Source organism: Pholis gunnellus, assembly GCF_910591455.1.
Source record: "Pholis gunnellus genome assembly, chromosome: 7".
Taxonomy (NCBI): domain Eukaryota; kingdom Metazoa; phylum Chordata; class Actinopteri; order Perciformes; family Pholidae; genus Pholis; species Pholis gunnellus.
Window position 1 is genome coordinate 7,477,786 of NC_136533.1, and position 22,497 is coordinate 7,500,282.

The 22,497-nt window shown below is 42.1% G+C and overlaps 1 protein-coding gene across 2 annotated transcripts in view; it reads right to left on the reverse strand.

Moving 5' to 3' along the window:
* The window catches only part of shisal1b (shisa like 1b), a gene marked incomplete at its 3' end in the record, with an annotated part of 31,755 nt that extends 15,432 nt beyond the window's left edge, over positions 1-16,323 (reverse strand). For both annotated transcript variants that reach the window (XM_079162721.1, XM_079162720.1), the window contains exons 1-2: positions 16,074-16,323; positions 570-788 (exon numbers count right to left, since the gene is read on the reverse strand). In XM_079162721.1, coding sequence (XP_079018847.1) covers positions 570-636 — 67 coding nt within the window. In that variant the 5' untranslated portion in view covers positions 637-788; positions 16,074-16,323. The remainder of the gene's footprint in view (positions 1-569; positions 789-16,073) is intronic.
* Positions 16,324-22,497: the final 6,174 nt, after the last annotated feature.

The following is a 22,497-nucleotide window of genomic DNA, read 5'->3' on the forward strand; positions in this document are numbered from 1 at the left end:
TACTGCGGCAGATGATTTCTGCCTCCTCCCTCCTCTTGCCCTATTTTGTCATTTTAAAACTTGAGGTGGCATCTTTTCCCTTGTGCATAATGTGTATGCCGTATCTCAGAGATACACGTTGGCTGTGTTCTTCTCTTTGTATCTTTTGGGGTTATAATGTGCTCTCTTCGCACTTTTACGCCGTATGTCCTCATTTAGAGAGCGCCCTGAGGTTCAGAGCTTTTTCCTGCCAAGTGCACTTTGGCAAGAAGTGTTTTTTTAGTCTCTTTTGATGTTGAGTGTCTTTGACTTAACTTCTGGCCATCAGATGTCAACATCTATCTCATTCTATCCATAAAAACTGTCTTTTGGGGTTGTTTCCTGCATTTAGTTCATGGCACTAGTGGCTTCCTCAGTAAAGGACTGAGACGCACCTTTCGAAGCAGCCAACATTTATTAAACCACTCTGAGCATATAACATGAGAACACCCGGAGTGTCTGAAGGCTCCTATAGTACCAGAAATATGAACTTCCGAGGGCCACACAGGCAGACTCACTGATAAACACACAACACACTAAACTTTACAGACCTGCAGTGGACAGCAAGAGGAAGATGACCGTCAGGACATTGAAGGACTGCCGGCTGGTGATAGTCATCTTCTCGTCCTCATGTGGGAGGTAGGGAGGGAGCGAGAGGTAGGGGGGGTGGGGGGGTGGAGGGAAGGGGGTGGCTCTCCTTTAGCTGGGCGTGGGCATCCTCTGCTTGTTGACAGCTCCTCTCACATGGCTGCTGCTGGGCGTCAGGACTCCTGGTGGGGAAAAAGACGAGCAGAGAGGGGAAGGATTGAGAGATTTGATTTGTATTTCTGGTAAGTTCCACCCTACTGTGTGGACAGCTTGTCTGGCAGTGAGCTCCCATGATGCCTTCCCAAATCTGTCCTCAGGTTTATATAATAGGATGGCTCGGGCATCAATTCTAATTGAAATTGGCACTCTGGGAGAAATCCCTATTGTGACAACAGTTTTTATGCTTTTGACAGGAGAAATCTTTGCACTTGATGCTGTCATTTCAGAAGTTTGGAGTGCAAATATATATATATATATATATATATATATACATTGTCTGTAATTTATGTGCATGTAACTTGGCAATAATTATAGGGAAATGGGATATGTAAAACATTTTAATCTGCCTTCAAACAAGCTTGCAAATCAACATAAGGAGAGTTAAGTTTCCAATAGTAAATACATTACTGGTTCAAATTCTGGAAATTCCAGACCCATAAAATTAAACATTGTCATCAGTTGCAGCACTAAATATGTACTCATTTTCCTTTTGATTACATTTCCCTGTCACAACATGCATGTTCACTAATGCATTATATCAGCACTCCAAAACTAATAAATATATATATCTTGTGAATGTTTAATGGAAATCTTTCTAATTTATAAATTTCTCCCATTAGGAAATGAGATTAAAAAAACAAAAAGAAAAAACACCAGCCAGCAGATATTTGATTATATAACTATGCTTTGCAGTTAAGAAAACTGCCACAAGTGCACTAAATGATGGTGTTCTTTGACTGAGTAATGTTTTTATCAAATATTGAATGAGTTATAGGGAACTTGCTCCTTCAGCACAGTTTACAGAGTTTTGATTGCAGAACTGCTGAAGAGCAGTTTACTTGAAAATGGTGCGTCGTTGAAGTTCATGAACTCTTCTTCTTCTATCACTGTACAGTTACCTTTCAAACCCGTGTCATCCATCCACTGATGCTAAATAAGATTAATGGGGTGGCCGCACATTGTGCTTAGCCATGCTTGTTCCTACTGTTCTTTGGCTAATTTATTCCTTTAAAAGTACCTGAGGAAATTGCACATAAATGGCTCATGAATAAGTTAAAGGTGATGTTTATGGTAATTTATTACAAACTCTGTCAATGAATCATTTGCATTTAGCAGTGGTTTTACAAAGGTAATGCAAGAAACCCCTCTGTGGTTCAATGTGACTTTAACGCTCTGATCCAGTGGCAGCCACATGTGACAGAGGAACCCAGCATGAGCTGGAAACGTGGATGATAATGGATGGTCTGTCTCAATTAAATGGTGGCTGAAATTAAAGTCAGCAAAGCTAGCTATCTACAGAATAATATGTTAAAATGTTCTTCTCAAACCACAAAATCTACACCTCCCTGTTTTATACATTTATTTTCAAGTAAAGTACCAGAATATACCTTTTGAAAACGACCCCAAGACCGTCGAGGGCTTTAGCTGCAAGCTTGTGCAAAAAAAGTTCTCAGTAGAAGCTACATGGAAAACTCAAGTCCTGAATAATTGAGAAGCTGACAGCAGCTAACAGCAGAATATAAACCACATATAAGAAGCAACAACAACAAGTGTAAAACAGCATCAATGTTCTACTTCTTCTTGTGATGAAAAAGAATGTAATGGTGGATCACATCCAGTTTAACGTTGCATCATGACCGTCTTTTTTCTGGAAAGTTTTGCAAGTTGTTTTGGGGAAACGCAAACATCTCGGTGGAAAGCTTTTCGTTTTGAGGCTTCATTTAGTTTTACGTGAACACACAATCATTATTCACCAGGTCAGAAATGCAAAGTCACACTTTTTGAGAAGTTAGCGAGGAGGAAATGATGACGTTGAAGTAGTCGATGGTGCAAGAGATCAGCAACGAGCTACATAGCATCTACAGGTCGCACACAGGTAGCCATATTGTTTGCCCCAGTAATGGGATATGGGAAGTGTTTGTTCGACTCTCGTTCAGAACTTGATCCGGATTTTGGCTGCAATCTTATCTTTGAAAGTAGAGCAGCAACGATTTATCGATTTGAAGAAATATCAAACATTGATGAGTCCAGGTTCTCATATATGAGAAGTTAAAAAATGGTGTAGGAACGTCTCTCTTTGAAAGAACACCGCCTTTATAGCTGCCAATACAGAATTGATCGGTGAACTTTATGTAAGGGTGTGAAGAATGTAGCGAAAGAAGAAGCACTTGACAATTTTCACAGCTTTCACACCTTTAGCACACCTGGCTGATCCATGCAGGAAACAGGCTCGGCTGACCGCTCGTCAGTTTCGGAAAACATTGGGTGATGCAGACTTCCAAATTAGAGACAGACCTGAGAAGGCTGGAGAATAATTACTGTAGACCTTAGGGTGCAACACCAGTTAACAAACAGCCGTGAAAAAGTTTTGAATCATCACATGATCAAATCTGATTACTTGTCCGCGAAGATCCGCTTGAGTATTACACATACTGACACACAGACCTGAGAGCCTGAAGCAAAACAATAGGATCCTACATGACCATAAGATGAAATCTAATTTGAACCTGTAAGGACCTGCACTCCCCTTTCAGACTGCCTGAACTACACCCTTAAGAGAATATAAATATATATATATATACACACACACACACACACACACACACACACACACACACACACACACACACACACACACAAGTCAAGCATTACTGAAATAAATATGTGCCTGTTCAATTGAGCCTCTGTGGAGGAAACTAAAGTTGCTTAAACACTTTGGAGAATCCCCTTCCCTGTCAGTTGCTGTGTTAGTTACTGTCGCTCTACCTGTTCCAGCTCCTACTTGTTGCCATGTTTATTACGTAACCCAAACAGCACGGGCTGATGGCTGCACGTGACCAAACCAATGCACAAAGCCGTTGCTATGGACCGTATGGACAGAATATGCGTACACGTGGAGCACAGCAGCCTGTTTCTGCTGGAGTCTTTTTAAACATTTTGATCAGACAAGCTGTTCTCTATTCAGAAAGCCCGGCAGCTAAGGGTCCCAGGAGGCTTGTTAGAGTGGCATTTTTTTATGTTTCTTTCCTCTCTTTATACTTCGTGTGAGAGCTTCGGTGTACTGTCAGGCGACTGTGCAGCACAACGAGGGATTCCCATCCCATCAAGTCCATCCTAACGGCGAACCGACTCCTATTCCTCTCTGCTGCTGTTGTCTTTCACAATGGCGTTATAGACATTCTTTCTTCTTCTTCACATCGAGTCACATCATTGTCACATTGCTACCTGTGCTGTAAAAGGGCAAGGTTCACTTCATCACGGCGCAAGGCTTGTTTGCAAAGAAAGAAGTGAATGTGAAGGGTTTGTTTAATGAGCCTGATGGTAGCGAAGTAGAACATGTACTGTAAATACACAAGGTAGTACACAGTGCATAGTAATGAGCCTGATGGTAGCAAAGCAGAACTTGCACTGTAAATACACAACAGAGTACACAGTGCATAGTAATGAGCCTGATGGTAGCAAAGCAGAACTTGCACTGTAAATACACAAGGTAGTACACGGTGCATAGTAATGAGCCTGAAGGTAGCGAAGTAGAACACGTACAGTAAATACACAACGGAGTACACGGTGCATAGCTCCCTGGGACTGAAAAGAGAACATGCTGCTCAGCTGAGCAGGGCGTGCAACACAGATGGAGCCACTCGCTGTTTATGTCTGAGATCAAACTAAAATATACATAAAGATAACCCAGTGTTACCGCTCTCAGAGGGAATCTAAAGGCTGTTAATGTATAAGAGGAAATGTATAAAAGATTAACACACTTCTGGGGTAACCAAAAGCACAAAGTGCTTTTTTATTTGTCTACATGGTACTCAATGTTGTTGCCCGAGAGCAGAAGGAAATATTATAAGTGATCAATTACTGCAGCGGGGTAACGGCACACTTTTCATCCCAGCGCAGCAGGAGACCCGAATCTGTCAGAGGTTTGATGAGGGAAAGTGCAGTGGAAGATTCTGGACTATTTGGAGATTACAGTGATGTGCAGCAGTTTCATGAACAGAACTTTTTTTTTTTGTTCCAACATTAACTTCAAAGTCTGTGACACTATATTATGCTTTCTAAAAATCATAATTTTTTTTAGCCTGCTGTATCTTTTATCTGAGAGGCTTTCAAGTTTGTAAAGGCACAAACTCGACATTACAATTTTCCTCTCCTCTTTCTCGACACCTTGACTTTATTTTTAGGTGAAACACTTAGGCTTGTCATTTTGAGTATTTCCAGAACCTTTTTTGTCTCTTGCCTGTGGATGATAGTAGGTGGTAATGTATGCACACTCTGTGCCTCTTTTATTAGGTTTGTGTTTGCCTCAGAGCGCACAAATACACTCTCTGTGGGTACGTCGGGCTTTAATCTGTCTTAAAGTGCGTTGACGATCGCCCTAAATCACACAAGTTTGTGAGCATCCGGAGTGAAGTACAGTTCAGAGATGAGACTCTCACTTCACACGGGGGAATGAGTCTGCGTTAGCTAAGTGACTGCAACTCATATCTGGGTCTGCTGATGGGCTCGCATCCAAATACCGATCAGTATTCTGCTGCAACGAGCCCCGCTCCTAATTGATGCTCCCTTTGACTGTCATCATAATAAATTGGGTTTCATTCACATTTGATGACATTAGAGCTTCACTCAGAGGCCCCACAGCGCTCCATTAGGAGATGACTCCAAGTCGGGAGATTTAGAGCCAGGATCTAATGATCGTCGCTGGCACAGAGACGGGAATTGTGTGCAGCGCAATTGTCAATGAGTTAAGAGCGGCGGCCTGAAGCAGCGGACTGGATGGCTGGTAAATGGGAAGTAGGCTACAGTAAGCGCCGCCAATGGCTTTCATCGCAACACAAATACAATGTCGAGCTGTTTGAAATATATAAATATACATTTTAAGACCTTTCCAGTCATTTTATATACCTTTTTCTGCTCAGAACAGCTGGATCTGAAACATATTCCAGCAAGCTGGCTGATGCGCTCAAGATACTTGAACTCAGGGTATCTAACTGACCTCATACATTTGAATGGATGGTACTACGTTGAACTCATTGGGATCATTTTTATAAAAGGTAACATTTTTTTTTTTTGTAACGTAGAGCTAAAAACACCAAAATGATCACTGTCACCTTATCGCCTTAAAAAAGTGTGTATTGGCCATTATACCAGTCTGTCCTCATATCAAATATTCAAACATAAACCATGCACACTTGTGGAAAAACTAAACCTTTAACATAAACCTGCAAAATGTTTGTCCTCACACAACCATTGAACAACTATTGACAGGAAAATCTTTTTCTACAGCTGGAACTGATAAGAGTTCACCAAAGAAGTTGACTGTAAGTCAAAAGCAATTTAACTTACTGTAACTATCTGGGGAATATTATTTAAGAGCCACTGTTCACAGTTTATACCTTGTTGTAAAGAACATGTGTTACGTGCTCTGAGCAAATGTAATACTGGGCTTCATGATTTAAATTTGGTTTCTTGTATGTAATACAGGCAGTCTGTAAGAGGGAAATGCAATACCGTGAACGTTATATTTAGTTTTATTTCCCTGAAAGCTTTTTTCCTAGTAAATGGTGAATAAAGATAAAAGGACAGGCTGAGTCATAGGTCTTGTTTTCCGTTATTTATTAGAAAGATAAAAGCAACAAGAGAAACATTAATTAATTCGGCTGACATATACTACACTTTATTTTATCAATTTGCTCCAAACAGGCACAGCCCAGTTATCTTTCCATGGAACTGATGAAGCACTGTCAGGTTAACAACTGCTCATTTGTGCCGAATCATTGAGACCTAAGAGCTGCAGCGCTACAGATAAATATGACTGATGAACAGAGGTTCTTCTACGGTTTATATAATCATCCGCCTGAATAAATATTCCAGATCAAATAGTCTAAATAAAGCCCAGAGGCAGCAGCGTGTTTTGGTCTGGTGGCTTGATGTTGCTTGGGAGACGTTTACGTCACACAAGATACGATGAGGAATGTAACGTCTGGTAATTGGCGTACAGGAAATGAATACGGTCGATCTAAAAGGGAGAAAAGCACAGCAGGGTTGCCATAGAGCTTGTTGTGGAGAGTTTGGCCAAGAAGGCAACATACTGGACTCGGCTATTGAGCAGTGCGGCCACCTTGCTGCATGGGTGGTCTGTTTCTGTTTTTGACTTGGGAATGGTTTGTTAGCTTAACACAAGCTGAAGATGGGAGAAGAGCTGTAATCAAACCTACATCTGCCGCTTTCTACCTGGTGAGTGCTGTCACGTTGATGGAAACCATTCGGCCTCCTGCTTCATGTTGTCTCACCCCCTCAATTCATCTTTAATTTGGATCGCAAAGGAAGATTTGAAAGTAATACAGGTATTTGTCTGGATCTCCCCAAATCTAACCAGAACAAAACCTCCGATAAACTTCATTTTACATGCAGCTTCCATAATACCTGGTAGAAATGGCAGCACAGCGTCATTGCTTGGGACAATCTACTGTAGTAAGACTTTTAGTTGCTGTGTCCCCAGTGACTAGCACCATCTAGCAGCTGATAGGAGAGAAGTAAATGTATGCATGCAGTGAGGGAAAGACGGCTAATGAGACATCTACTGGAGTCTAATAAGTTGAATTCATTATACAATGAAGGTCTCAAAGTGAGTTGGGGGATGAACATTTTGGGAGCCCTATTTAAAGATGATGCAGATCTACAAAGGTCTGCAGCATAAATGAATTCTAGCTCACTTGATGCGACATGTAACACTGGATATTTAAGATTATGTATCAAAGGATAAAACCTGTTATTAGACAACAGAAAAAGTAGCCAGAGTGCTGAGCTTCTGTCTCTTTTGACTAGCACTGAAATGATTAGCTGATAAATCGATTAGTTGAAAGAAAATGAATCAACAGCAACTTGACGCTTCAGTTGCAGCCCTACTTTGTTTAGAGTTTGCTGTCCCCGAGCAGCATGTCTACTAGATTTGCTTTGATCAAGCGACTTTTGAGGATTGGGCATTGTTCAGTTTGACTGCTAAATGTCACTGAGTAGCTGTCGCGGCTACGTCACTTTTAAGGCCGCAGGAAGCCTTCCAGGAATTGTTCCGCCGCAGCTCCCAACACACAAGCTCCATCGAGGATGGAGTTGCCTGCAGGCTACGCAGAGACCTCGTCTGTCAACGCATCGGCGCTTTGGCACTCAAATTCAGTTTTCTTTAGTAGTGGGTCTGTGACTCATGGAGAAGAACTGGACTCGATTTAGCTCCGGGGTTTTGGGAGACGCATTCTTGCGATTCTTGTCGTCTGTGATGCAGACAGACGGGACATTATCTCTCAGACACAAGCCAGCATTGTTTGTTTGGATTTGCTTTAACACCCGACTCTGGGCTCAGTTGGTTTCTCTTGGAAACGTTCCGTGTCATTCTTCGCCTGACCCTGGATTTAAAATAGCTTCTACCCACGGACTAATAGCCTGGTGGGAATACAGAAAATGAAGAAAGAGAAAATCATGACATGGGACAGCAATGCATGACAAAACTGTAGCAGAAACACTGCAGTTTGAGAATCTGTGTTAATATTCTAGGTTACACAGACCACCATGGGTGTGTGAGGCAATATAATGTTCTGATCCAGCAGTTATCTCACGATATTTAATACTAACAAGCCTTAAATAGTAAAATCTTAGTTTGTGTTTAGTGTATGGTCACACAATTGACATAACTAACTACACCTACAAGATGTAACCTATTACTACATGTCACTAGATGACCCTGTTCCTTTAAGTGTATCCTGTTGCCCATGTCGACCGACACCCTGACGATATCAATAGAAGTACTAATCCACGGTGACATTTACGAGTGTGTCGGATCCAAAAGTGGCACAGTGAACGCAGAGTATGGGTGTGAGTTCACCCTCAGATAACCCTCCTGAACAATAGTCTGCCTTAAGAGGTTTAACACCCCAGACCAGACCCTATGTGTCTTACTGTATAGCCTAGAAATAGCTATGACAGGTGTCCTGTGGAGACCTGGAGAGCTCTCTTACACCTTGGGGTCCCAGAGGTCACCTAGGGCGGCGGTCACACTGCACCGCCAAGAATACCTCAGACACGAGAGTGGATAATACTCCACACTGCTCCTCATCCAAAGCGCTCAGGGTGTTTTGGCAGCCTGTATACGTGGCCTGTTTAGAAAAAACCTTGAAATGCAAGGAACCGTTTGTGGGCCGTTCCAGCAATCGTTGCTGGAAGTGTTGGTTGACTGGCCGTCGTAGTGGGACGGCGCCTCATTTAATGAGGCCGTCCTGATTTTGACCCGTGGAGAGTGAACTCAACTCAAGTTTGCATAATTTTGGCAGATCTCCTGTGAATAATACCTTCCTATTATGTCCTGAAATGCTCTCTGAATGCTAGTGAGTTCAACTCGGCTCTCTAATATTATATATTTGTGCTAAATGCTCTGAAGGATCCACTAAAAAGACCCAATTGAGCTGATTTATGTGACTGGGAAGACGTTTTTTTATTATCAAATTGAACAATAGCAGGGTTACCTGCTGTTATTCACTGATAATATGTGGACGGGATTACTGTCTATCTAAATTATTAGTCATTATTGGAGAGAGGGATTACAGTCAGCCAATATATTACATGGTGAATCAAAAACATTAGTCATTTGAGCCCATAATGACTCACGGATTATAGTGAGTCTTGAAATAACATTATCTCTGTCAGCATGGTGAGCACATATATGTTTGGTGCTGCAATATAGACATACGCGCACACACACACACACACACACACACACCCTATAATGAGGATTTTCTGATGTGTGCCATTCGACTACAGTCTGTGAAGCAGCAGTCTCCGTGGTAGCTGACTTAAGAGACGAAAGCCCAATCTCCCACGGACACACACAGCTTTTATCCACATTAATGCTTCTCCTGCCTCGTACCAACGGCAGCATCATTGTGTCTTCTGTTTTAATGATGAGAAAAACGCCATAATGCATTGTCTTGAGTGACTACTAATGTCTCAGAGGCCCAATCTGTATTCATACTATGGTAGTCTATCAGACGTTTTTCTTTTTAAAGAAATGTAAAATACAGATATTTTCCTCAGGAGAAGACTAAAAACTGAGCTGGAAAATAATGAATATTAGGCTATTTGGTTATATTTTTTATATATATATATATACTCTTCCCAAAGATCAAAATTGAACTCATAAGCATTTTTCATTGTCGATCCATGCAGGAAAAACTGTTTGACACCATAATAACTATATTTCTTATCGCTTAAATCAAGTCATTACAAGACTAAAGCAAGCATCTTTATTTGCTCGTCCAGAGGTTGCGTGCCCAGCTGTTCCTTCAGTTGTCTCACTTGCCACTTCTTGTTGGCGCTGTAGATGCATTAACGCTGTTACCTCGACATGCTCCTTTTATCTGGTGATAAAAGCTTTTTCTTGTTACACGGTTGAGCTTATAAGTGACAGAGGCTCTGCTGCACCTCTGGCTCTGTAATCAACAGCCAGTGTCCGACACCGACGTTTAACCCTTCGTCTACTCCACGTGCACCTCTGTTGTCAATCGCATCTGCTTTCTTCCTACAACAGCTCAGTAAGCGAGGTCAGTCAGACACACGGCTTTATATGGCTGTTGTTGAGAGCAGTTAGTCTAGTATTTTGGATGTGGAGGCGTAAAGCTTATTCAAGTGATTCTTCTGTTTTGTGATTTTACTAAAAGCACTGGAGTTATGTTATACACAGTATAACTAGGAATGTTGTTCTATGTCCCTTGGCAGTGCACACACACACGTGATACCTTCTGGTAAGATGCTCTAAATGAGGAGTTGTAACACATATTACATTTAAATCTGTGTATATGTGTGTGTGCAGGCAAAATAGCTGAAATTGTGACAAAAACATGTCGCTCATTTTCCACAATAGTCTGAATTTTAAGTATATTGACAGAGCTTTGTTTACTGCTCTCAAATGAAATAACCAGTAGTATACAAAGTGTTTCCACAGATCTGTAACATAATGTACATACATTATAGAAGATATATATATACTTTGTATAAAGATACACAGAGCTTCTCTTATCGTAAAGTTAACTTCAGTTATTTTAACATAATGGGTAGTGTGTATTTCTCCACTTTATTTCTAGTATTGTGTCGCCACCAGCAGCAGGCGATTTTTCTTGCAACAGTCATGTGAGATCTGTGAATGTGATCAACATCCTTCTCGTTGTAGTCACATATAACACTGATCAATTGGAGGGTAAACACAGGTCAAAGAGGAGGCCTCTGATCACAGGTCAGACACCAAATAATGAGTATTGACATAGAGTCGGGTCATGCATAAAGATTTAAATGCCAACACGTCAATTATATGGTTATTCTCTCAGGGTTTTCTCTTTTCTAACGTCACCCTTGAGAAAAGTCCTTCCTCCCTAAATTAAGGTTTTTAAGAACTGATTACATTGCAAAGAGAACAAAATATACAGATGGGTCTTATTATTTATATCCATGCATTGTAATGAACAATAAGCATAAATGCTACTTTGCCAAATGGCCCCAACTTCTGATTTCCCAGAGTACTACATTTTCCTCTTATCAATGATTATTCATGTGTGATTGAACAGTTTCAGCTGGGTCAATAGCCTCCAAGGAGCCTGAATCAATGTAATTTGTCTTCCCTTAAATGTTGACCTCACACACACACACACACACACACACACACACACAGCAAACTGTGCGTTAATATTCAAAGCAGCTACTGGGTGAACCTGTTTCTGAATTTCAACAGCTTGTTCGTTATTTGATTATTCCTTCAGCCTCTCATTTCAGTAACTGCACAGCAACAAATCTCAAAGCAATGTACACACATGGAGGAGGAAAATAAATGCACCTCCTCAACATATTGACATTTAGATTGAGTGAAAAAAACATTTAATGGGCTGTTTTATCAGCGGCAAACAAGCAGAGAGTTTGGACTTGTGTGGCTGTTGCACAAGTGTAACGGTACGCCCAGAGGGGTCAAGACGGGCTACTGATATTAGCATCGACAGTATGATGGCACCAAGTGCTAGCTGACTTTCTGCCTCTGGCGTCTAGCATTAAAGTACACAGTGGAGGGAGAGCAAGAGCTTACAGCTGATGAGTAGGGACAGTGTGTGTGTGTGTGTGTGTGTGTGTGTGTGTATGTGTGTGTTTGTGTGTTATTCGCTCCACAGGCCTCTGCTAGATTATCATCTGTTTGGTGGAATCTGATACGGAGGAGAAGCCACCATCAAAGGAAACTCAACGTTTCGTCAAGAAACCTGCCTCTGTCAGCCTCTCTCTCACACATACACATCACTAAAGGCACACACACACACTTATATTCTCACCCACACACAGCTGTACACATATGCACATGAATACTTTACACACATACTCTTCCTCTCTTTTTATTTCTTTCTAATAAACACATGAACAGAAATCAACACAAATTTAAAGCACACGCGTAAGACACGCATACTGTACACCCACACACACACACACACACAGAGCCAAGCCCAGGGCTGGGGAACTCGGTGTGAACCCTGGAGAGAGAGAGAGAGAGAGAAGTCACAGAGCCGCAGATCGGAAAGCAAGACACTTCTGTGCGCACGGACTACATGCTGTTTATTTGGGGTTGGAGAATGTAATTATATGGCTGCTGTTGGTGTTATTAATCAGTTATACTCTCGGCTGGAAACTGTTCAATATGATTTTTGGTGAGTAGGGAATGAGAGAATCCAGTGCACTCAGAAGATAAAAGCCTTTGTTCAGTTCAGATGTGTCAACAGATGTATTTCTTTGTTTCACTTTTAGTTTTTTTAGCAGATTATATTTTTTTAATTACGTTTGTTTGCTATTTTAAAATCCCAACTAAAGGATAAAACTCCAGAAAGCAAGAAAGCCTACAATGAACACTAGAAGAAATATTTCTTCAGGGGCTTTCACACATGCAATCTGGGCTCCTAATGGAAGAAAATGTGTGTGTTCATATCAAAACATCCTCAATCATATTCTTACAATGTTAGCAGAGAAAAAGGCGTAATGCCTCACATATACACGAAGATACATGTGTAAACTTCAAACCCAACTAAATACGATATGATAATGATAATTAATGCTGAAGGTTGATTAGTCTAATAGTCGACTGTCTTATCTTCAACAATTTAGTAATTGATTAATTAGCATTTATCAAGCAGAAATGTCAAATATTCACTTGTTCCAGTTTCTAAAATGTTGTAATTGATGGTTAACTGGATATATTTAGCTTCAGGACTGTTGGCTCTGGACAAAAACAAGCCATTTGATGACCTCATCTCGAGCTCTCGAAAATTGTGACAAATTGATTTGTGGACAAAAAAACGAAACCGACTTGGTGATAATGAAAATTATTTGTTGCAGCCTTTTTGGCAACGTCTTTCATACAAGGGTGGTGTTGCGGCCTGCACACGTGGCGGTGCTCCGGTCAGCTCGGCTCATGTGGCCTTAGTTGTTTATTCACTAATTCACTCATGGTTAGCTTGTCCACGCCTTGTGGCCATTAAACAGTATAGCAGAGGTTAAACACTCAGTTTCTGTCCCTCTGTGTTGCTGTTTTTTGCAAATTCAGAATATGTATCTGTTTCAGATTTCAGAGGGTGGAAAGCAAAAAGAAAATGAGTCATCAGGAGTTGAAAATAATAGATTGTGAAATGCTTATGGAAACTGTTGTGTGGCTGCACATGAGTTCCAGCGTATAGGTTACAGTAGTTTTCAGTTCTTCCTGATGGTTCATACATATTTAGTAGGATGGTAGGTAATATAACTCTTTCACATTGGAGACATTTGGGAATATACAGTTACCTGGCTGACAAAATGTTCAATATCCGGTCAAACATTGACTTCCGTTTGTTTGTGATAAACTGGGGACACGAGACTCTGAAATACCGTTTCAGTTGGCGCTCTCTCCTAAATAACCCGTCTGCACTCCGATACGTCTAGATTCATGGCTGGATTGTGATGTGTGTGCAGTGACAGAAAATGCCGCTCTGTATTGCTCAGAGCTTTTATTTTTTATTTTTTTAGCCACATCTGAACCGTGATAAGAACCACCACCCGTGAGATGACGATACCACGGTTGTATTAATTTCAGCTCCTCGCTTACGACTTTTATATTTTGAGATTGACGCACCAAAAAGTCTTCCTCTGCCAAAAGATTGTCTGCATCTGGTGCGGCCAGCTACTCTGCCGCTCCGACACCGGTTTGATCATCTGTTCTGAATTTGAAATGCTCCCCACTACAAATTTTTCACCTTGAGGGCTTCTGCCAAGCCACCGGTCACGATGCCTCTCCCTGCTCTGCCTCCCCTGGTGTGAGAGAGCGTGTGTGTGTGTTATTCTGCCTTTGTGCATGTGTATTGGTGCATGATATGGCTGGGGGGGGGAAATGAGTGCATATACTGTATGTGCAAGTCAATGTGTTCACCGGGGTAGACATTGAAACAATGTCAATGACTCCTCCTAGTAGGAAAAGTCAGCGAGCCACTGATGGACTCACTAACTGCCCCTTTGTGGCAGTAGTGTGTGTGTGTGTGTGTGTGTGTGTGTGTGTGTGTGTGTGTGTGTGTGTGTGTGTGTGTGTGTGTGTGTGTGTGTGTGTGTGTGTGTGTGTGTGTGTGCCGAGCCCATGTCCTGCTATAGTTGACTGAGATTATGTGACAAAAGCAAAGTCCAGACTAAACACAAAGCGAGCTCTGTCGTCGCACTAATCTGGTGCTGAATGATCCTTTTTGAAAGCATTTCTTCACTTTATTTTTTTTTTTTTGTATAAACACATCCTGTTGAATATAGACCAACACTTTACTGTCACTGAAATGAATGGACACTAAGGCTTAGGCTTATGCAATATCTCTCCTTTGTGTCAAAACACACAGAGTTTAGAATAATTGCCTTACGTTCCTCCACCTGTGTTTACAAAGAGAACACAATACTTTCGCCTCCCCTTCTCCCCCCCCCCACCCAAGGGTGAATCTTTATCGAACTCAACCGTTCATCAGCCTGCGTCAGAGGCCTTTGTTCGCAGGAGCCAGAGGCCAACCTCAGTGTCTCCAGGCACACTTATCTTAACCGAGCTGAAATATGGCTGTGAGTGGCTTTGTGGGGAAACGGTGAGCGGAAAAGGATTTTATTGGTTTCAAGGAGAATTGTCTCGCTCACACACTGTAAACAAGCCGGAACAAAAGCAAAGTCCTTAGGGAGCTCATTCATCGTGTACACAACTCCTCTTCCATTCATTACAGAAATTACACAATGGTTCATCACCGTATGAAATCACAATATGGGCCATGTTTTTTTTGTTTTTTTTAATTACTTTGTGTCTTATTCTCCTGTTGTCTGACTAGTTTACAGCATGAATAATTTCCTCCACTTGTGGTAATTATACACGAGGGCTCACCTAAGAGACTCACTACCTCCAATACACACACACACACCCAAGAGACGTATTATGTGCACGCATGAACACACACACACACAGCTGCACGCATAGCATATTAACACACTTTCTATGCACATGCGCTTGCAGCACACACACACTCAACAGTGTTTGCTGTCATGCAAAATCATGAGAGCTCACAACCGCTGTCCCTGGGCCTGTTTTCACACAGACACACACACAGGCGAGAGCGGGGTTTTTCACAGAGGCTTTTGTGTGAATGAACAAAGGGAATCTCTTTCCTCCTCTGCTTCCCTATCCCTCTAAATCCTATCATGTGTGCCACCATGCGTCTCCCACACGCCTGTTTCCAAGTTACCGGCAGCGTCGGCTGCCAATCCCACTTAATTGCCTCCCGTGTAAAGTGACGACTGATGAGAGCGAGCTGTCCTCGCCTTTTCCTGCCGCTCGCTCGCTGCTACCTCACCAATGGAGAAGCTCCACCTGGGGACCGCGGCGCACATACCTTTGGGAAATCACGCAGTCGTGTTGACCTAGAGTGAAACTTCAGTAGCCCAACTGAGGACTTACTGTATGAAAAAGAAACGTAACTGAGGGACTTTTAATTTTGAGAAACTGTTTCAATTTAGGAAACTGCTCTGTGAGGACATTTGATTTAAGCCCTAGTAGACCCCAAGGGATGGAAAGCACATGAATATGAAAGGCTTTAAATAGCAAATGTCTTGTTTGAGATAACAAAGTAAAGAGCAGAGAATGAAACGATAACAGCACGCAGTGTTTGCTTTAACGATAAGCAGCTTTCCTCACTAACCTTTGCTCGAGCCTGGAGAAAAAGAAAAGGTCTTCTCGCTCACTCCCGCTCGCAGAATTTACCACCCTGTTGCTCCTTGTTTCCTCTTCCTTTTGTTGCGACCTTCCTCACAAATGGAACCTCCTCATCCTCAGGACCGGGGCAAGGAATTAACAGCTCATGAGGGAAGCCAGGCAGAAGAGAAAGAAAACATGCCAGAGAAGAAAAGAAACACTTCTCTTCTCGCCCCTAAGTCCTCCCTGGCAGTGTATCGCCATCCGTCAGAGCACAGCGACTGAGAGAGTGTGAGAGAGCGACAGATGAAATGATACTGAGTAAGTGGGCGAGTGAGGGAGAGGGAGAGAGGGAGAGAGGGAGGGAGGAAGGAAGAGAGAGCTTGTGTGTCTGCACTGGAGGGAGAGCCGCTCTACTGTATGAGCTCATGTTTATCTCCCGGTCTGTCTCCTCTGCATGCATTTCTTCCCGACAGAAGCCACAAGGTCAGTTGCTTTTACAGTAACGACACATTGTTTCCTCTTGAGGGAAAAGACTTCCTGTTCGTTCTCCGCTCAACTTCCCTCGAGTGATATACTCCCCGCGTTTTAATGCAGTTAAAAGTACTCTGTTCCTGTCCCTCATTTATTAGCATCCTTATGAGAGTTAATCTAATCTCTTCTCTCACCAGCATTGTCTGCCCAGAGGTTGTTCCAACGACGAATGTGCTGCAATTTTATTTCGGATTCACGCTGTGCAAAGATGTAAACAGACAAACAGAAGCGACATTGTGTCAAAAGCACAAATTAACTGAAGAGAAAACTGCATGGTTTGTACTTGTACACACTGGAAAAAGATTTTTAAAAACAACTGCATTCATGCAGCACCAGACGGCAACCTCCCAGTTCTGAAAAGTGGAGCCAATGCAGAAGAGCCTTAAACTTGCATTCTCTCTAATGGCCAGCAGGGGGCGACTCCAGTTGCAAAAAGACGTCCGATTGTATAGAAGTCTATGAGAAAATGACCCTTCTTCTCACTTGATTTATTACCTCAGTAAACATTGTAAACATGAGTTTATGGTCTCAATCGTTAGTTTTAATTCTCCTTCAAGACAGCATGATGTTCATTTAGTAATTTATGGTCCCATTTAGAGTCAAATAGACCATAAAGCAGGTTAAGCTTTAGGGCAGGGCCACCTTGTGATCGCGGTAGCGACAATAGAAGTAAATATGAATAGAATACTATTAGTAATAACATCAATGCAATTGTAGAGAGAAAGCTAACAAAAGACATCACCTTGGACTACGGAAAGCTGTGAATCTGCATTTCTTTCACAATTTTCTGTCAATCTTTAGACTAATTCATTGAAATAAAATAGATTGATTGATGAAGAAAACCATCATTATGTGCAGCACCACTGCATTTGCATGCAAACATTTTATTGACAGGACTGGTGCTGGTTAAGTGAGAAGATTGGTTTGCTCCAGGCCACTATGGGAATTGAAGCGCTTTATGGCCACCTCCCAGCTGTGTTCATCAACACTTTTAGTGCTTATTGTAGATCAGGAATTAATTAAAGCTGTCCACATTATTATTATTATTAAAACAACAATGACGTTTTGTTTTTTTCAAAGCCCGGCTTTACGTCACTGTCCGATCAGTAAACTAGTGGGAACGGTTGGTTTTGTAACATTTACAGGCGTAAAGATAAACCAGTATTGACATGGTGACTTGGTCTGGATATGTGTATGGGACATGCTGTAACTGTGAGGCTCTGCCTTTCTTTTCTGCTCTGCCGATTCCTGATGTTGCATGACAGCCGGAGAGCCCGAGCGCCTCCCTGAGGTACGTCGCATACTTGGGTCAATATGCACATGAAGCAGCAGATCAATCGGGTCACACGCATCCCTAAGAGGTGATTCAGGGGCCAAACTGACAGCGTCCTCAATTATGTTGATGAAGTGTCAACGTGTCATGAATCACACACACCACAGGCAAAGTTCACACCACAGATGAAGTGATAGAGAATCTCTTCGGAGAGCAAGGTACGAACATATGGCCGGGGTGCATTGGCGTTGCACGTTCGCCCGCGGACCAGGGCGAGCAAGAGTTGCTCACGTGGTGCACTGTGGGTATTGTGCCGTCGCGGCTGGCGGGTGATGCGCCGCCACATGCAGCAGGAAGACGGCACTCCGATTAGGGCCAGCTTCTGTCACGGGGAGAGTGGGTCGACAGGGCGGCCTGAGGAAGGCTGTGTGTTGATCAGCCAGGAGGAAGTGTGCGCTGCCGCGATACAACCAGTGCGTTTGTGTGTCTGCATGTGGACTTGAGTGAGTGTTTGCAGGAAATAGCTAACTACTCATAGTCATTTCCGATCCAGCTCAATCGCTTCAGGGCCATCTTTAGTGCCGTTCTTTGTGACCAACATTCAGTGCATATAGAAACACTTAGCAAGTAAAAAGCTGGCTGAAATCAATTTTCAGTATATCCTATTGCATTTGCGCTACATCTGAACCAAATACTATAAATACGGGGAAATAAACTGGAATCCATCACAAAACCACAAAAGATGATTTCATTTGTCACAGAAAAAGAGCTGTGATGAAATTCTTGCCAGGATTGCTGTTTTTATATGGAACGCTCACCCGGAGTGCCAGAAAGTAAATATTACACATTTCTCTTACGACTCTTATGAAATATTGAGTGGCTTGAAATGTACTCGGGAAACGAGGTCATGACAAATGAATGCAACGCAGGGGAAGCTGGCTGCGTGGATTGTTTGCTGGCGGCACTTAGTCACAAGATAATGCCTCTGATGACTGTATATCAGACGCCACGCACACTTGACTGTCCTTACTGTAAATAGATGGTCATGTTTTGCGGCAGCTGGACAAAGGTGGGAGTTTCACCTCTGGGTGTGTGCTCCCTCTGTTTACCAGAGACAACACAGAGTCCCTCAGTGGCCGTGCTGAGGTCCAGGGTTGTGGAAGTGACTTGATTTGATTCGTCTTCCACACAGCTCGGCTCATTTATAATACAAGCGGCTGTGCATCACCGCATCATATCTCTACCTTCTTATAGATGAGAATGATCTCCTCCAGTTCCCCTTTCTGTTTCAGTTCCTCAGATTCAGAGATGATAGGAGTTATTCTGTCTAGCGTGGCCTTTCCTCCTTTAAGCCAAGCTCCGGGAGATTTCTTTCAATTTTTTTTTAAGGAGGCTCCGTAAATGTAGGGGATCAGCTTACACAGCTCGTCATTAAACCTGCAGGGTATTTGATACAGATGTGGCTTTCAATCTACAAAAAAAAAATAAGAGATTTTGGCTCAGCTTTGTATTATATGGTCCAAGTGCAAGGAAATGACTTTTAGAAAAGGCTTGTGTGTATTTTTCTTTCTTTCTCCTCTCTTAGATCCCTCTCCCTTCTACAGCACAGGCCTCTGGGGCTGGGCCACCTCCTATTGCAGGGCATTTGTAGTGGTGGTTTTAAAATGAATTTAGGCTCTTGTGCAAAAATGTAGCCCAGCTATGAATTCAGTGTCCTGCAGCTGATGCCGTGTAAGTCCCATGGTAATAAAGTGAGTGAATGCGGTTGTCAAGCCTCTCTCAGGGGCCCTGCTTAAGCACACTAGATGGAGGTCAGGAGAGACGTGGGGAATTGTGCAAATCCCTGCAAGTCATTGCATGTCTTCTGCTCTTTAGATGTACGCTGCTAATAGAAACGTGCATCTTGCTGCTCTCTCAAGCTTGACTTTTGGACATCAGGGTGCAGTTTTTGCTTTTGCGTCGTTTCATTTCAAAAGGTCAGAAAGGAGAAAGATGAGTGAATTTAATTCCGCAAAACAAGCCGTCTCTTTCAGTCGATTGTTGCTCTTCAAGTATAAGTTTGAAAAGTGGGCCTCCGGGGAGGCTGGTTAAGGACACTTATACCTCCACCCCCCTTCATGTGATCGCGACATGCTGGTGCTGACACAGCCTTTACAAAAAAGAAAGATCAGACACAACAGCAGCTCTCTGTTTAGCCAAATCCCCTGACGGGTGGCTGTCCGCGTACTATCCCTCATCCAGGGAAGTGTGTCCTCCTAATTGCGTCGAAGGTAGCGCTGCTTGTTGCAAAGCTTTAAACCCCATCTTGAAAGCAGCGGGGTGTCACTTAACATCAGCAATTACAAGACTCAATCATAAACCGCTCAGCCATCTGAAAAATGTTAGGATAATCATTTTTCCTCCTTGAAAAACAAACAACCCAGTGAACACCGTAATATGCAGTTTTTATTGCCCCTCTTTGAATACTTGTTGTTCTGAGCTGAGCAGCTGCATTTCTCACCAAAATCTACATCTGGAGGGAATTACAAAAAGTAATTATATGCATACTTAAACACAGAGAAACTAGCTTTTCATTGTTGTAGAATATAACTTTAATTGGCATTTATAGATCATATTGTTGTTTGGGGGACGGATTTTACGAGAGTATAACCTCCAACTTTTCCTACTTTTCCATTTTTCACTGCAGAAGAAATTCTCTCTGACAGGTTTTGAGTCATACCTCCACTGTGTTGTGTTTTCTGTGAGTCAGTGGTACGTCTAATCGATGTCCTCTCCGACTGAATGGGAAGTGACAAATGGATCCTGGCATCACACTGAAAGAACTTTGCTCTCTCAAATGTCACTCTGTCCAAACTCCGCACTTTTGCAGCTGTCTCCATATTGCCAAGACTGAGGTCATCTCTGGTGTTACAGTTTCTATTCCAGCAGCATTTCACCTTCATCATATAATCACAAACATTTTTACTGTCAAAACAACACAGACGCACTACTGTGAGTCTGTCTGCACTGCATTGATTTTCCAAGTCATTCAGAAATGAGATGTTGCTCATGAGAAAGAACACCTGAATGGACTGAAACAATTAGTTCATTAACCTGTCAGTCAGTCATAAAAACATAAAGCAGAAGCAATTTTCAATCGATCTTTACGTCATCTAAATGTAAAAATGCATCACTGGTTTCAGCCTCTTTAAATGTGGGTATGTGTTTCTTTTCTCAGTTTTATATTATTGTAAATATCTGTGGATCAAGGCCTGGTGGTCGGAAAGAGCAAGCTATGTGATCTAAATGATAAATCAATTAATTGTAAAAAAAAAAAAAAAATAGGTTTGGCATCATAAACAAATGATGTACTTTGAAATGACAGACCTATATAGGTTTTTCATTCATTAAATACGTGTAAAGAATTGCAGTTTCAAGGACAGATTTGCTCTCTTTATTTATATACAGTATTAACTTAATAGATCCTAAATATTTGAGAAAAGTTTGGCCTGTAATGTGCAAGAGTTTAGTGGCGCCGCAAATTTGGAAATTGTCCTGTTAGGCGACCTGCTAAATGGGGTGATTTAATTAGAAGACGCATATATATCATTTTTAAAAGACAAAATGCTACAAAACTTGCACAACCCAAATGACTTTGCCCTCAAAAACTACCAATGTCGTAGGCAAATACTCCTAATTTATAAAAGGATGGCTCCTACTGTAAATCACAATGGGCAGTCCGGTGGGCACTATTTAAACTTTTAGACATTCTGGAAGAAAGATCTTTTTTTGTACAACATACTCAGAAGATGAGGAGAGGCCAGAATAAATGTCAGAGAACACAGAACGGCTCCATATAATATTCACCAGCTGTCAATAGTGTGTCTGCTCTCTCTTCATCCTCTCGTCTGTGTGTAAACAAGAAAGCCTCAGCGCTCCGTCCCCATCACCCATCAGGACGCTTCACTCTGAAGCCTCAGTGGGGGGGGAGCAGCTGTCCGTCAAACTGATGCAGACTGATGTAGCTGGTGGTCCACCTAAATTGTGTATGAGGGGGAAAGCTTTCAAGATGAAATCATGAATGTAAACATCTGCAACCCTCCTACTGTAGATACACACTTTTGGATTAAACAAAATAACAAGGCTTCGCTCATCGTGGTCACCGTCACAGCCGAGAACTTGTTATTGCCGTCATAAAGCATTGGAATTACTGTTGTGTTTGTGAATAAAGGTGATGCATTAGTACAACAATCATGCTACTGAGATGAAGTAGGGGCGGGGGGGGGGGGGGATAGCTAGTTGAATAGCTGTTTCCTTTTTTTTCTTTACAGCGTCCATAATAAAATGAAACGGTGCCTCAGGACAGCAGGCTGTAAAAATAACGGACTGTAGAATAGCTGATGAGCGGCATGGAGGTAAATTTGTTGCTTTTAAGGTTCCTGTGAGAGGTTTTAACTTAGCCAATGACAAACGCATCCAATAAAAGGAGATGGGGGATACATGGAAAGAATTTTCAGAATTTAACATGAGAATGTTCAGAGGTGTTATTATTAACTGAGGATATCTAATGCACCAATTTCATTAAACTTTAGAAGCAGCATGAATGGTCAATAATTAATTAAGAAAAACAATTGTGTGCTGCCAT